The following is a 15,720-nucleotide window of genomic DNA, read 5'->3' as shown; positions in this document are numbered from 1 at the left end:
TCAGTCATTCATCGACCTCAAATAAGCCATTCAAATTATTTTGAAAATTAAAACATGTAAATTGTAGCAGCTTTACACTGCTGCTCACTCTAACATTATAACTTAGATGAATGTGTGCTATTAGACACATGGAAGCTGTTAGCGCACCGAGGCGCCAGTGCGATCGCAGGGATTTTTGCCTGATAACAATGGAAACAACCTCAAATCTGCCCTCATGTTTGCTTATACAGATAAGACTAATCATTTGAAACTGTAAAGGGTCTACTTTTACTTGTGTACACTCACTATATTAACAAAACGTTGTGTTTGTGTAAAATAAAGAAAACTGTCGCTTTCTGGATGCACTTTCTCTTGTCTCGGTCTCTGTGAACTGGAGCATGGCACAAAAATTAAACTCAGTGTATAGCCTACTTGCCCAGACATGAGAAATATCTCTATAGAAAGCCAGAAATGTCTACTTTTAATCAGTAACTCGGTGATTAGATTATTTGTATTAAAGGTGCATTTCTCTCTAAAGGCGTGTTACTGTACTGTGGAGATGGCGGGTCAGCATTGTGATTTTTGCATAAAGACGCTTTGAAAAATACTCGTAGAGCAAAAAGTTAGGAGTCGTCAAATTGATTCCTAATTTTTTCTATTATGTTTTTCTCAGTACCATCAGCAGGAAGAGAAAGAGAGCAGCTTCTCCATTGCAGCCCCCTGATCTCAGTAATGAATCAGTGCCCTTTGATCCTGTGTGAGTATATTCATGTAGAGAGAAACATTCAACACAAGAACAAATAATGTACACAGAAATAACAAAAGAGAATTTTTTTTATTTTTGCAATAATGTTTTAAAGACAGAAAAAAACTAACAGAAATTGTTCTCTTTTTTTAACAGCAAATATAACACTAAAATGAAAAACATAAAGAAAACTGAAATCAAAAAGTCAATAGGCTCTTTGTTAAATGAAGCTGCTTTGTTAAATAATGCTTTCATGTGCTTCTCTATGTCTATTCCCTTTTTGTCTAATTACACAAAAATTCAGGGACACAGTGGGATTTCTGCATCAGATATATTGATGGATTAATATTGATGGTAATAAGAAGGACCTGTTGGCCACAATAGATTGATTATATTTCAAATTTGTCTATATATCGAACACGTCTTTCTAAATGTGGTTGTGTTATGATTTCAAATAAGATTGTTTAATATTAGAGACATTTAAAAATGTTCTGTTTTGATAATTCTTTCTGTTTGTTTTTGTCTCTGTTCTTCTTAATGTCTTTTCAGTAGTGAGAGAGCTGAACGGATCAGAAATGTGTCCTGTCAGACCTTCACATCCTCCTACAGTCAGACACACATCAGTCATCATGACACAGAAGCAGAGCTGGAGCTCAAATCTCATCAACCAGTGCATTATGATCTGCAAAGAGTTAAAGACCAGCACAAAACCAGCATGAAGAACAAGTATGAGAGCTTGTTTGAGGGAATCAAACTACAAGAGAATCAAACCCTCCTGAACCAGATTTACACACAGCTGTACATCATAGAGGGAGAGAGTGAAGGAGTGAATGAAGAACATGAGGTGCTACAGATGGAGAAAAGCTACAGGACACTCCAAGACACTCCAATCAACTGTAATGACATCTTTAATCCTTTATCTGATCCAGGATATGAGGAGATGAGAAGAGAGAAGAAAGACAAAATAAAGACAGTTCTTACTAAAGGCATCGCTGGAATTGGAAAAACTGTCTCTGTGCAGAAGTTCATTCTGGACTGGGCCGAGGGAAAAGCCAATCAGGATGTAGATTTCATGTTTGTGCTTACATTTCGAGAGCTGAACTTGATTAAAGATCATCAGTATAGTCTTCACAGACTTCTGCTGGACTTTCATCCTGAGCTTCAACATCTGGACTCAAAGATTTATGATGAATGCAATGTAGTGTTCATCTTTGATGGTCTGGATGAAAGCAGAATTACACTGATGTTTTCAGACAGTCAGAAAGTTTCTGATGTGACTGAGATTTCATCAGTGGGTCTGTTGATGTCAAACCTCCTGAGACGAGATCTGCTTCCCTCGGCTCTCATCTGGATCACCACCAGACCCGCAGCAGCCAATCAGATCCCCTCCAACTACATCAACCGTGTGACAGAGATTCAGGGATTCAATGACCCTCAGAAGGAGGAATATTTTAGGAAGAGAATCAGTGACGAGCATCAAGCCAGCAGAATCATCTCAAACATCAGAAGAGCAAGAAGCCTCCACATCATGTGCCACATACCCGTCTTCTGCTGGATCTCAGCCACTGTGCTTCAGAACATCCTGAAACAAGATCTCAATGAAGAAATCCCTCAAACTCTGACTGAAATGTACATCTACTTCCTGCTCATTCAAACAAATATGAGAAACCAGAAATATGAGGAGAGAGATCCAGAGAAACTCCTGCAGTCCAGCAGAGAAGTGATTGTTAAACTTGCTGAACTGGCTTTCAATCAGCTGATGAAGGGCAATGTGATGTTTTATGAGGAGGACCTGAGAGAGAGCGGCATAGACGTCACTGATGCCTCAGTGTATTCTGGGATTTGCACTGAGATCTTTAGAGAGGAATCTGTGATTTATCACAGGAAGGTTTACAGCTTTGTACATCTGAGCTTTCAGGAGTTTTTTGCAGCACTGTATGTGTTTTACTGCTATTTACACAAGATCAGTGAGGTTCTGAAAATGTTCCTGACAGGAAAGTCCAGAACTCAGTGTGAGAATGTTACTCTGGATGTGTTTCTGAAAGGAGCAATGAATAAAGCCTTGAAGAGTAAAAACGGACACCTGGATCTTTTCCTTCGATTTCTTCATGGCATCTCACTGGAGTGCAATCAGAGACTCTTACAGGATGCACTGATACACACAGAAAACAACCCAGAGAGCATCAAGAAAATAATCCAAAACCTCAAACGAGGTCAAAAAAACAATGTCAGTCCTGACAGATGGATAAATCTGTCACACTGCTTGATTGAGATGAAGGATAACTCTGTTGTTGAAGAAATGCAGGCATTTTTAAACTCTAACACAAAAGAAAAACGTATTTCTCTTGCACAATGCTCAACTTTGGCAAACATAATCCTGATGTCAGAGGAGGCGCTGGATGAGTTTGACCTTAAACAGTACAACATCATATCATCAAAAGAGGGCAGATGGAGACTGTTACCTGCTGTGAGGAACTGCAGAAAAGCTTTGTAAGTGTGAAAAACTGAACACAATTAACATAAGGTTCAACATAATTTGTGATGGAAGTTTGATGTGTTTTTATTGGTTACTGCAATGAGTGATGTTTTCATTCTCAAGCAATGTGTAGTGAGTGGGGCGGGGCCGAGAGCTGTGGGAGCAGAACGAGGCCGGTGGAGTTAATGATAATGAGCGACACCTGCTCCACTCACCGGTCTCGAGTCCCACGGAGGAGCTCCGGAAGGATAAAAGGAGGAGTGACGACAGTGGAAGACGAGAGAGAAGACGGCAGTCGTCTGTGAGGGGCTGCCGCTTTACTTTTGTGTTTGTTTTGATTATTAAATTCTTTAAGTGTTTGCCGGTTCCCACCTCCTTCTTGGACGACAGCCACCCCTCCTCGATCCAGGAGCATGGCAGCGAGCCTTCTGTCCCACCTGTTCTTCCCTCGCTCCAGCACCACCGCCACCTCGGGCAGCCAGCGGCCGCCCCCGCTACGTCCTGCTGCCCGATCTCCTCAGCACCGCTATCCCCCTCAGCCGCGTGTCCCTCCTTCCTCCCGGGTTTCGGCACCAGTGTAACAAAGTTCGTAGAACGGGAAGAAGGAGGCGGGAACCGGCAAACATTTATAAAGAATTTATTACTCAAAATAAACAAACACCAAAAGTAAAGCGGCAGCCCCTCACAGACGACTGCCGCACACAAAACACAAAATAAAGTCCAGGCCTGGTCCTCTCTCGTCTTCCACTGTCGTCACTCCTACTTTTATCCTTTTACAGCTATGATGTACATAATGTACTTTTAATTATGCCATGTACTTGTTTTAGTTTTTGAACCTTTTTTTTTTTTTTTGAAACAGGCCAAAGAGTGAATGTTAAACTAACATGATTTTATATGGTAAAGTTTGTTAACTAAGGCAATGCTTCTCAAACCTGTCCTGGGTACCCCAGCACTGCACATTTTGGATGTCTCCTTCATCTAACACATCTGATTTAACTCATCAGTTCATTAGTAGAGACTCCAAGACTTGAATTGAATTGTGGTGTGACTGATGAGGGAGGCATCCAAAATGTGCAATGATAGGGAATCCCCAGGACAGTTTGAGAAGCATTGAACTAAGGAAGTCTTTCAGTGAGCACACCAGCATGCCTTTTAACCAGAGTCCTTGCTGTTTTCAGTTTGTCAGACTGTAATCTCACTGATCAGCGGCACTGTGAATTTGTGGCTTCTGTTCTACAATCATCAAACTCCCTGAGAGTGCTGGACCTGAGTAACAATCGTCTGTATAATTCAGGAGGGAAGCTGCTCGCTGCTGGACTGAAGAGTACAAACTGTCAACTTAACATACTGAGGTTTGTGTTTCACACTGATTAATTTTGTGATTTTAATGATTATAGGCACCCTGTCAAGCAAGTTTAAGAGGAAAGCATTTTGGGAAACTGTTGTCTGATGAGGGGGGGTCAAAAAAAGGACAGAAAATAGCCTATTACTTCTAAATTATGATGTTTTTTGATGTAAAAATCTTGATAACATTATAAGTGGACCTCAGAGAACGGTACAAAATAAAAAAAAACAGAGGCAGCTGATGACCCCCTTTAAAACTTTCAGACAAGGCCTTGTCACATCAAAGTTTGTCATCAAAATGGACTCATCTAGTTTCATTTTATTAATCCTACTCCAGTTCGGATAGTTTTAAATGCACACAGAAACTTTCCAAAAATAAATGAACTAAGATAGCGCCGCAGATGGCAGCTACAGTGCTTTGCTCTTCAGTGTTTGTATTGTTTTTGTTTGTTTTTCCTGTTTTTTGTTTTTCAAACACGATCAGTTTTATCAGGGATGACCTGCTGAACATTCGGCAGAACACACCACAAAATCTTTTACCGGATTATTTTGATTATTCAGACGTTTTACTGGACATTGTAGTTGGTGGAGATGTAGCTCTGATCAAACGCTTCAGGACACGCAGACGGGGGAAACGAGCCGGCGCACTCGTGATGCTCCGACAGCGCGGATTTAGAATGGTGTTGCCTAGCATCCATCTGGCGAATCTCCACTCTCTACCCAACAAAATGGACAAACTCCTTCTGCTCTCCCGGACAAACAAGGATTTTTCAAACTCTGCTGCTCTGTGTTTCACGGAAACCTGGCTGAATGACGCCATTCCGGACAGTGTGCTACATCTGCCTAACTTCCAGCTGATCAGAGCAGATAGCAACGCAGAATCAACGGGGAAATCACGCGGCGACGGGACGTGCTTTTATGAGAGGGGGTGTACAGATTTAAATGTGTTTAAGAAGATGTGCTGTTCAGATCTAGAAACGCTCTTCATTAACTGCAAGCCGTTCTATTCGCCACAGGAGATTTGTTCGTTCATTCTTGTGAGTGTTTGCATTCCACCGCAAGCGCACGCGAGCTCAGCTTTACAGAAACTCGCTGATAAGATCACAGACACAGAACAACAACACCCGGACTCTGTTTTAATCATTCTAGGGGACTTTAAGAAAGCAAATCTCTCCCGCGAACTGCCAAAATACAAACAGTACATCACATGTCTCACCAGAGACAGTAATATACTGGATCACTGTTACACAGCAATAAAGGATGCATATCACTCTGTCCCACGGGCAGCTTTGGGACTCTCTGATCACTGTTTGGTTCTCTTATTCCGACCTATAGGCAGAAACTTAAATCTGGTAAACCTGTATTAAGAACTGTTAAAAGATGAACTAATGAAACTGAGCGGGTTTTACAAGCCTGTTTCTCTCTCACTGATTGGACTGTTTTCGAAGCTGCTGCAAACTATCTGTACGAACTCACAGAGACTGTAACATCTTATATCAGTTTCTGTGAGGATATGTGCATACCTACCAAGACTCATCTAACTTAGAACAACGACAAACCATGGTTCACTGCAAAACTCACACAGCGCCGTCAGGCCAAAGAAGATGCTTACAGAAAGTCTTGTATAAACAGGCCAAATACACACTGGAAAAAAAGATCAGAGTGGGAAAGAGGAATTATTCTGGCAAGCTAAGGAACAAATTATCTTCCAGTGATTCTGCTTCAGTGTGGAAAGGTATGAAAGATATCACCAGTTACAAGACACCACCAGCAGACGATCTGAATGAGTTCTACTGCAGGTTTGAAAAAACACCCCACACCTGCCCTGAATTCATCTCCACACAACCATTAACACCCCCAGCAACCCCCCTCTCCCCCACATCTGCAATTCAGATCAGTGAAGATGACGTGCGCCAGGTCTTCAGAAAGAACAAAAGAAGGAAAGCAGCAGGCCCAGAAGGTGTGTCACCAGCCTGCCTAAATACCTGTGCTGACCAACTGGCCCCCGTCTTCACACAGATCTTCAACAAATCACTGGAGCTGTGCGAAGTCTCCTCATGCTTCAAACGCTCCACCATAATCCCCGTTCCAAAGAAACCCCAAATTACTGGACTTAATGACTACAGAACTGTGGCTCTAACGTCTGTGGCCATGAAATCATTTGAAAGACTGGTTTTGGGTTATCTGAAGGCCTCCACTGGATGCTTACTGGACCCCCTGCAGTTTGCCTACAGAGCAAACAGGTCTGTAGATGATGCAGTCAACATGGGACTGCACTTCATCCTGCAGCATCTGGACAGACCAGGGACTTATGTGAGGATCCTGTTTGTAGACTTCAGCTCCGCTTTTAACACCATCATCCCGGACACCCTTCAGAATAAACTTATACAGCTCTCTCCGTGCCCACCTCCATCTGTCAGTGGATCACCAGCTTCCTGATAGACAGGCAGCAGCTAGTGAGGCTGGGAAAATTCTCATGCAGCACCCGCATCATCAGCACTGGAGCTCCTCAGGGCTGTGTTCTCTCCCCACTGCTCTTCTCCCTCTACACGAACGGCTGCACATCAATAGACCCCTCTGTCAAGCTCCTGGAGTTTGCAGACGACATCACATTGATCTGCCTCATCCAGGACGGTGACGAGTCTGCTTACAGACAGGAGGTTAAGCAGCTGCCTGTCTGGTGCAGTCTTAACAACCTGGAGCTTAACACGCTCAAAACTGTGGAGATGATCGTGGACTTCAGGAGAAATCCCCCTGCTCTCCCCCCACTCACCATCATGAACAGCACTGTGACTGCAGTGGAGTCATTCAGATTCCTGGGCACCACAATTTCTCAGGACCTGAAGTGGGACAATCACATTGAGTCTATTGTGAAAAAGGCCCAGCAGAGGTTGTACTTCCTTCGCCAACTGAGGAAGTTCAAGCTGCCACAGGAGCTGCTGAAACAGTTCTACACCTCCATCGTTGAATCTAGGGGTGTAAGAAAATATCGATACACGTGAGTATCGCAATATTTTGTTTGGCGATACTGTATCGATTCTCCAAAACAGAATATCGATATTTAAAAAAAATTAAATAAAATTCATACAAGACTCATGGCAGTTGTTTCGTTTTGAGTTCATATCCAACCGCTAGAGACCAGTCTTCATCTCTGAACTTAAACAGTGACAGGAAATACTAGCATCAGGGCACTCCACTAATGTTAGCGTTAATATACAGTAGTTCGCTGCCAGTAATGGAGGATGAAAGAATTGTTCCAGTTCTCGTTTCGGTGTACAAAGCTGAAGTGTGGCGCCATTTGGGCTTTTGTGGTAATGTCCGCCCCGGGACCTCGGCGCGAGCGCAATCTCGGTTCTGCCGCTTGCCGCGTCCCGTGTTGAAGAGCCTTTGCGGGGGGTGCGGCGAGTGGTAGAGTCGCCGCGCAGCTGCAGCTTTCTCTCGTAATTCGGGGGCATTTTGTGCAGTTGGGGCGGTGCTCGCGTCACGTCTCGGCGATTCCACACGGAACATAAACACAAACTAAAAAACCTGTGAAATCCAAGTTGAAAAGTTCTGAGAATGTTTAACATCTGTATTTATTTGATTGTTTTACAATTGTTTAGTTTTCTTTAGGAATCCTGCAAGCACTTTATTTTTCATTGATATTAAGCAGATGTCATTTTTTGTTCAGATCAAATCTTATGACATTGTATGTCACAATTGTAAACTTAAATAGTGAACCTTTAAAGTAGAGTATAAATATATATTTTTATCTTTTTATAAAATACATTTTATACATACATTTAACTAAAGAATCATGCAAGCACTATTATATTTCCCATTTACTCGTACTGCACAAAAAGTGGTTCAATAATGAATGTTATAGGGACTGATTATTGCAAATGCAGATCCCAGTGTGTTCTGCAGTGTGTTCTGGTTAAACTATTTTTATTTATTTATTTTTTGCTAAGGTTTGCATATGGTGGTGTGTTCTTAATGACAGCTTTCCTAAAAAATATATATCCTATTCCTAAAATAAGAAATATCCCAATATATCGCCTTGCTTACAGTATCGCAATGTATCACAATATTTCGTATCGCAACCCCTGTATCGTGATACGTAGTGTATTGCCAGATTCTTGCCAATACACAGCCCTAGTTGAATCCGTCCTCTGCACTTCACAATAACTGTCTGGTTCAGCTCAGCTACCAAATCTGACCTCAGAAGACTACGGACGGTAGTCCGGACTGCTGAGCGAATCATTGGTGCAACCCTCCCCACTCTCCAAGAACTCTATTTATCCAGAGTGAGCCAAAGGGCTGGCAAAATCACTCTGGACCCCTCACATCCAGCACACTACCTCTTTGAACTGTTACCATCTGGTCGACGCTACAGAGCTCTGAGCACCAGAATGACCAGACACAGAAACAGTTTCTTCCCTCGAGCAATCCATCTCATGAACACTTGACATTAAATGTGGTACACACAGCACTATTATACATTATTTATTCACCACACATACTTTTTTTTTTCATTTCAAATTTGCACATATGAGACCTGTACACACATAATATATTATATATTGTGTTTTTTCTATTTTGTACACTGCCTATTTGTATATTATTCTTTTATTATCTGTGTCCCTTCCTGTTGCTGTCTTTCTGTTGCACTGTGGAGCTTCTATCACTAAAACAAGTGTAAACATACCTGGCCAATAAAGCTCATTCTGATTCTGATTCTGAAATATGCTAATTTGTTTTTGTTGGGTCACCCAAAATAGTGACACAAGGTTCCCAGAAATACAAGCAGAGATTTTTCCCCAATTTCCAATTTTTAAGTTCTTTGTTGTATATTAGAACATGTCATCTTCATTCCCAAATGAAAATGTTTTTACAGAAAATGACCTTGTAAACAAAAATCTCAAGCCAATTAAATTGTTAGCATATTCATTTATATATAAGGGGTGGCACGGTACACAGATGTCACGGTTCGGTACGTACCTCGATTTGAGGGTCATGGTTTGATACGATTTCGGTACAACAGGGAAAAAAAAAGAAATCTACTATGCTCAGTTTCTTTTCATTTATTTTGAACAGACAGAGACGTTTCAGACAAGCACTTCATCTTCACTTCAGCGTCAGGCGCGAGTCACACGAGCGCGGAAACTGTACTGTGCTCACAGCGCGTGCTCTTCAATACACGCACAAAGGTGCCAGCGTGCACATAGCCTGTATCATTTCATATCAAATCGCGAAAGAAACTACGAGCGCGCAATGTCGCGACCAGTTAAGACAGGGGTTTTCAAACTTCTTTGTTACCCGAACCCTTTTGACATAAATTATTTAAGTACCCCCTGATATTTTAAGTAAACATTTCAATAATTTAATGGCACATTTGTATGCTTAATTTTAAAAACATTTATTTTTATCAGTTATAAATTTCAGCAGTATTTATATAGCAATTTTTATTATTACAGTATAAAATGATAAAAATTCATATTACTTTAATTTACAATGTATTAAAAAACATTTCCCACAATAATTGTTTAAATGCAGGGTTTTCCTAAAAGAGTTATTTTTATACATTTATGATTTTACATTTACATTACAATTGTATAAACCTGTTACATTTATTTGTACAAAAAAAATATTTTTTTATTTTATTTTATTATTAGTTTCCTAATGGTATACACTCATAGGCACACCCTGTAGCAACTTACGAACCCCCTGCAATTCCCTCAGGAACCACCAGGGGTTCACGAACCCCACTTTGGGAAAGCCTGAGTTAAGGCATGAAGTTACCAAAAAGGCAATTAAAGCTGCCATAAAACTGTGCATGCATGTAATATGTTATACTGTATATGAGTTACATTAACATGTCGCTGAAATGGTTTTCAAAACTGTCCTGGAGCATCCTAGAACTGTCTCCCTCATCTAACACACCCGATTCAACTCGACAGTTCATTAGTACAGACTGAAATGGGTAGAGTTTAGAGAAAATACGATGCATGTCAATTCCGCATCACATTCAGCAGCAGCAGCTCTTTAAGAAATAGCAGCCAAAAACATCATAATAACCAGCTGCTGTAATGCTTGTTCATCAAGAACAAAAGAAAAAGAGGAAATCAATAGCTTTTATGGATTTTAAGGATTCATCTGTATTTAGCTTAGTGTTTGATAACTTTATTCAATTTCTGTATATTTCCGCTGAGGGGCACAGGTAGATAAATATGACATTTATTATAATGGGTTTATGTGTAGATTGTTTTAAGTTAACTTAAATTAGAAGTTATTTTTAAAGTCTAATAAATGTTCAAATTGATCTTAATTATAATGTAAAGTTGAATGGCTATAGTCAATGGTTAAATATTAGGGGGAAACATTTTTATAGGAAAATCAGTATTAATTGGTATCAGTGATACTGGCCTTTAGTCATAAAAATAAAGATGCCATTAAACAAATATTTAAATGTATACTGTCTTTGTTGTTTGTACATTAATTTGAATATTGAATGTGAAATTATTGCAATATTAAATTATATTTAAAAACTTTAATGTTGGTTGGGATTAATCGCGATTAAAAGTGTAATTAATTAGTAAAAAAAATTTAATCGATTGACAGCACTAGAAAATACTAAATATTATTACATGTTATATAAAATCTGTTTTGTTTTCATTGTGAGTGTACACAAATAAAAGCAGACCTTTATACAGTGATTATTAATAAGACAATCAGTGTTTAAAGTTTATTTTGCTGGTAGAAAGAAACAGTTGAAGTGATTGCGCCGGAGCGTGCACACACACACACATTCACACACATGCACATAAACAACAACAAAAAAACACACACATCCGTTCCAGCATTGCTAACTTGACAGCGTAGTTGGTACTTTATCAGAATAAAATACAGTGAGCCAAACATCAGCGCACCCGCCTCTGTGTCACCGTTGGAACGTGACTGAAGTACAAAGCCTATAATTTACGTAATTAATAATAGTTTAGCATTCAGATACGTCACACCAAATATGGAAATATTATGGAATATTTGGATTTGTGACAAATGATTTTTTTATCTTGCTTTTATTTAAATTTGAACTCACTTCTAGATATATATTTGTCCCCAAAATAAGGTTAAGTAGAGGTGCACACACACACACCATCATGCACCCCACATTCCTACTGATGTTCCCAAATGCCAGAAATAAGATCGAATGCATCTTTAAAATGAAACACAAAACATTATTATTCTTGTTGTAGATTATCTGGCTGTTTGGTGAAAGAGGAAGGTTGTGCTGCTCTGACATCAGCTCTGAGTTCAAACCTTTCACACTTGAGAGAGCTGGATCTGAGTAAGAATGACCTGCAGGATTCAGGAGTGAAGCTGCTCTCTGCTGGACTGAGGAGTCCAAATCAACTCAACGTACTAAGGTTCGTGATTCATAATGATTTATATTTTAATAATAGTGTGTGTGAGAGAGAGACTATACCTCTAATTTTGTAATGAAATAATAATTAATTGCATAAAAATAATTGCTCAATGTGTTAAACGTGTTAACAAAAACAACAAAAACTGACAGCGGTGTGAAAGCAGCAGTTAAAAACACAACTGGGGGGTATTTCTGAAAACAGGTTTTGTGACATACCTGGGTATGTTTAAGGTAAGTAAGTGGATAAACTCAGCTTTCGGTTCCAAAAATGGAGCTAATTTTCAGAGTAAGTAGCCATAGCAACTTACTCTCTGAACATAATCTACTGCAGAGTAGGTTATATTTCGGCGTTAGCTTACTTTAGTACTATCAGCACATGCGTGACCTACTGACCAGAATCCAGTGGGTGTGACTGATTGCGCACAATGTTATATATTATTACAATATAGTTATGTAATATACGATAGATAGATAGATAGATAGATAGATAGATAGATAGATAGATAGATAGATAGATAGATAGATAGATAGATAGATAGATAGATAGATAGAGATATACAGATATACAGTAGTCAACATTTGAAGTGGATCAAAAAATTCATCAAAGTTGTCCTAAGAGAAAAACGGGAATTGATTTTGTTTAGGACAACTTATATATATATGTGTGTGTGTGTGTGTGTGTATATGTGTGTGTGTGTTTGTATATATCTATCTATATATCTATATATATATATATATATAGGGTATGCATATATATGCTGTCAATTGTTTTTTTTATCTTGATTTTATTTAAATTTGAACTCACTTCTAGGTATATATTTGTCCCCAAAATAAGGTTAAGTAGAGGTGCACACACACACACACACACCATCATGCACCCCACATTCCTACTGATGTTCCCAAATGCCAGAAATAAGATCGAATGCATCTTTAAAATGAAACACAAAACATTATTATTCTTGTTGTAGATTATCTGGCTGTTTGGTGAAAGAGGAAGGTTGTGCTGCTCTGACATCAGCTCTGAGTTCGAACCTTTCACACCTGAGAGAGCTGGATCTGAGTAAGAATGACCTGCAGGATTCAGGAGTGAAGCTGCTCTCTGCTGGACTGAGGAGTCCAAATCAACTCAACGTACTGAGGTTCGTGATTCATAATGATTTATATTTTAATAATAGTGTGTGTGAGAGAGAGACTATACCTCTAATTTTGTAATGAAATAATAATTAATTGCATAAAAATAATTGCTCAATGTGTTAAACGTGTTAACAAAAACAACAAAAACTGACAGCGGTGTGAAAGCAGCAGTTAAAAACACAACTGGGGGGTATTTCTGAAAACAGGTTATGTGACATACCTGGGTATGTTTAAGGTAAGTAAGTGGATAAACTCAGCTTTCGGTTCCAAAAATGGAGCTAACTTTCAGAGTAAGTAGCCATAGCAACTTACTCTCTGAACATAACCTGCTGCAGAGTAGGTTATATTTCGGCGTTAGCTTACTTTAGTACTATCAGCACATGCGTGACCTACTGACCAGAATCCAGTGGGTGTGACTGATTGCGCACAATGTTATATATTATTACAATATAGTTATGTAATATACTATATATATATATATATATATATATAGATAGATAGATAGATAGATAGATAGATAGATAGATAGATAGATAGATAGATAGATAGAGATATACAGTAGTCAACATTTGAAGTGGATCAAAAAAGTTCATCAAAGTTGTCCTAAGACAAGAACGGGAATTGATTTTGTTTTAGAACAACTTTGATGAAAGGTTTTGAACCACTTCAAATGTTGACTACTAAAAAAAAATATATATATATATATATATATATATATATATATATATATATATATATATATTTATTTACTTATATATATACATACAGTATATACTGTATGTATATATATGCTGTCAATTGTTTTTTATTTTGCTTTTATTTACATTTTTAACTCACTTCTAGGTATATATTTGTCCCCAAAATAAGGTTAAGTAGAGGTGCACACACACACACACACACACCATCATGCACCCCACATTCCTACTGATGTTCCCAAATGCCAGAAATAAGATCGAAAGCATCTTTAAAATGAAGCACACTAACATTATTATTCTTGTTATAGATTATCTGGCTGTTTGGTGAAAGAGGAAGGTTGTGCTGCTCTGACATCAGCTCTGAGTTCGAACCTTTCACACTTGAGAGAGCTGGATCTGAGTAAGAATGACCTGCAGGATTCAGGAGTGAAGCTGCTCTCTGCTGGACTGAGGAGTCCAAATCAACTCAACGTACTGAGGTTCGTGATTCATAATGATTTATATTTAAATAATAGTGTGTGTGAGAGAGAGACTATACCTCTAATTTTGTAATGAAATAATAATTAATTGCATAAAAATAATTGTTCAATGTGTTAAACGTGTTAACAAAAACAACAAAAACTGACAGCGGTGTGAAAGCAAACACGACTGGGGGGCTATTTCTGAAAACAGGTTTTGTGACATACCTGGGTATGTTTAAGGTAAGTAAGTGGATAAACTCAGCTTTCGGTTCCCAAAACGGAGCTAACTTTCAGAGTAAGTAGCCATAGCCGTGTGTGTGTATATATATATATATATATATATATATATATATATATAGGGTATGTATATATATATGCTGTCAATTGTTTTTTTTTATCTTGCTTTTATTTAAATTTGAACTCACTTCTAGGTATATATTTGTCCCCAAAATAAGGTTATGTAGAGGTGCACACACACACACAAAAAAAATCTCATGATGAAATAAATGTTTTTCTCCAATGAATGTTGGCCACAATTATTGGCACCCCTAGAAATTCTTATGAGTAAAATATCTCTGAAGTATATTCCATTAATATTTAAATTTTTTAGTACACCAGGGTGACTAGGAGCATGAAATTGTCCAGCCATGACTTCCTGTTCCACCGGATTATAAATATGAGGAACACAAAGGCCAAGTTCTCTTAATCATCCATCACAAGGAGTAAAACCTAAGAATACAGTTCTGTTGTGCAGAACAAGATTGTTGAGCATCAAAAAAGAGAATGTGGCTGTAAGCCTAATATATATATATATATATATCAAACAGCCCCTAAATCACCACATGTTGTTCGGGAAGGTTTCAAAGAAAATTCTCCTCACTCATCCAAAAACAATCTCCAGCAAATTCAGTTATCAGACACAACTGGAACTTCAAATGGCACTGGCTTCAAGTCAAGTCAAGTCAAGTCAAGTCTGCTTTATTGTCAATTCTTCCACATGTACAGCACATACATACAGAGAATTGAAATTGTGTTACTCTCAGACCCTTGGTGTAAACAGTTAACATTAAACACGTTCAAATACAGATAATACGGTTTAAACATATGTACATACAACTCTATAGCTATACAAGTAAGGACATTGTAGAAAAAAAGTGGCATAAGGCGCTTGGCAGATAATGCAAACCAGTTAAATAAAAACAAAACTGTGCAGATATATTTGTAGTGCAAAAAGAGCTTATCAATCTGAGAACATTGTAGAAACATTTTAATAAAAAAAGATAGATAAAGTGACATAAGGCACATGGCAGAATAGATGGAGTGCAAACCAGTTAAATAAACCAAAACTGTGCAGATATATGTGTAGTGCAAAAAGAGTTTGCCAGTCTGAGGACATTGTAGAAAAATAAAAAAGATAGATAAGTGACATAAGGCACATGGCAGAATAGATGGAGTGCAAACCAGTTAAATAAAACAAAAAC

At 38.6% G+C, this 15,720-nt stretch overlaps 1 protein-coding gene across 5 annotated transcripts in view; it reads left to right on the top strand.

Annotated features, from left to right (window-relative positions):
* Window positions 1-15,720, top strand: part of LOC306868855 (NACHT, LRR and PYD domains-containing protein 12-like) — a 140,156-nt gene that overhangs the window by 108,064 nt on the left and 16,372 nt on the right. For 3 of the 5 annotated variants that reach the window (XM_079415268.1, XM_079415267.1, XM_079415271.1), the window contains exons 4-9: window positions 653-736; window positions 1,274-3,214; window positions 4,379-4,552; window positions 11,780-11,950; window positions 12,918-13,088; window positions 14,087-14,257. In XM_079415268.1, the coding sequence (XP_079271394.1) occupies window positions 653-736; window positions 1,274-3,214; window positions 4,379-4,552; window positions 11,780-11,950; window positions 12,918-13,088; window positions 14,087-14,257 (2,712 nt within the window). The remainder of the gene's footprint in view (window positions 1-652; window positions 737-1,273; window positions 3,215-4,378; window positions 4,553-11,779; window positions 11,951-12,917; window positions 13,089-14,086; window positions 14,258-15,720) is intronic. The other 2 variants (XM_079415269.1, XM_079415270.1) reach the window with 2 other exon arrangements.

Source organism: Barbus barbus, assembly GCF_936440315.1.
Source record: "Barbus barbus genome assembly, chromosome: 4".
Taxonomy (NCBI): Eukaryota; Metazoa; Chordata; class Actinopteri; order Cypriniformes; family Cyprinidae; genus Barbus; species Barbus barbus.
The sequence above is the reverse complement of the archived record's forward strand: the minus strand, read 5'-3'. Positions and strand labels throughout refer to the sequence as shown.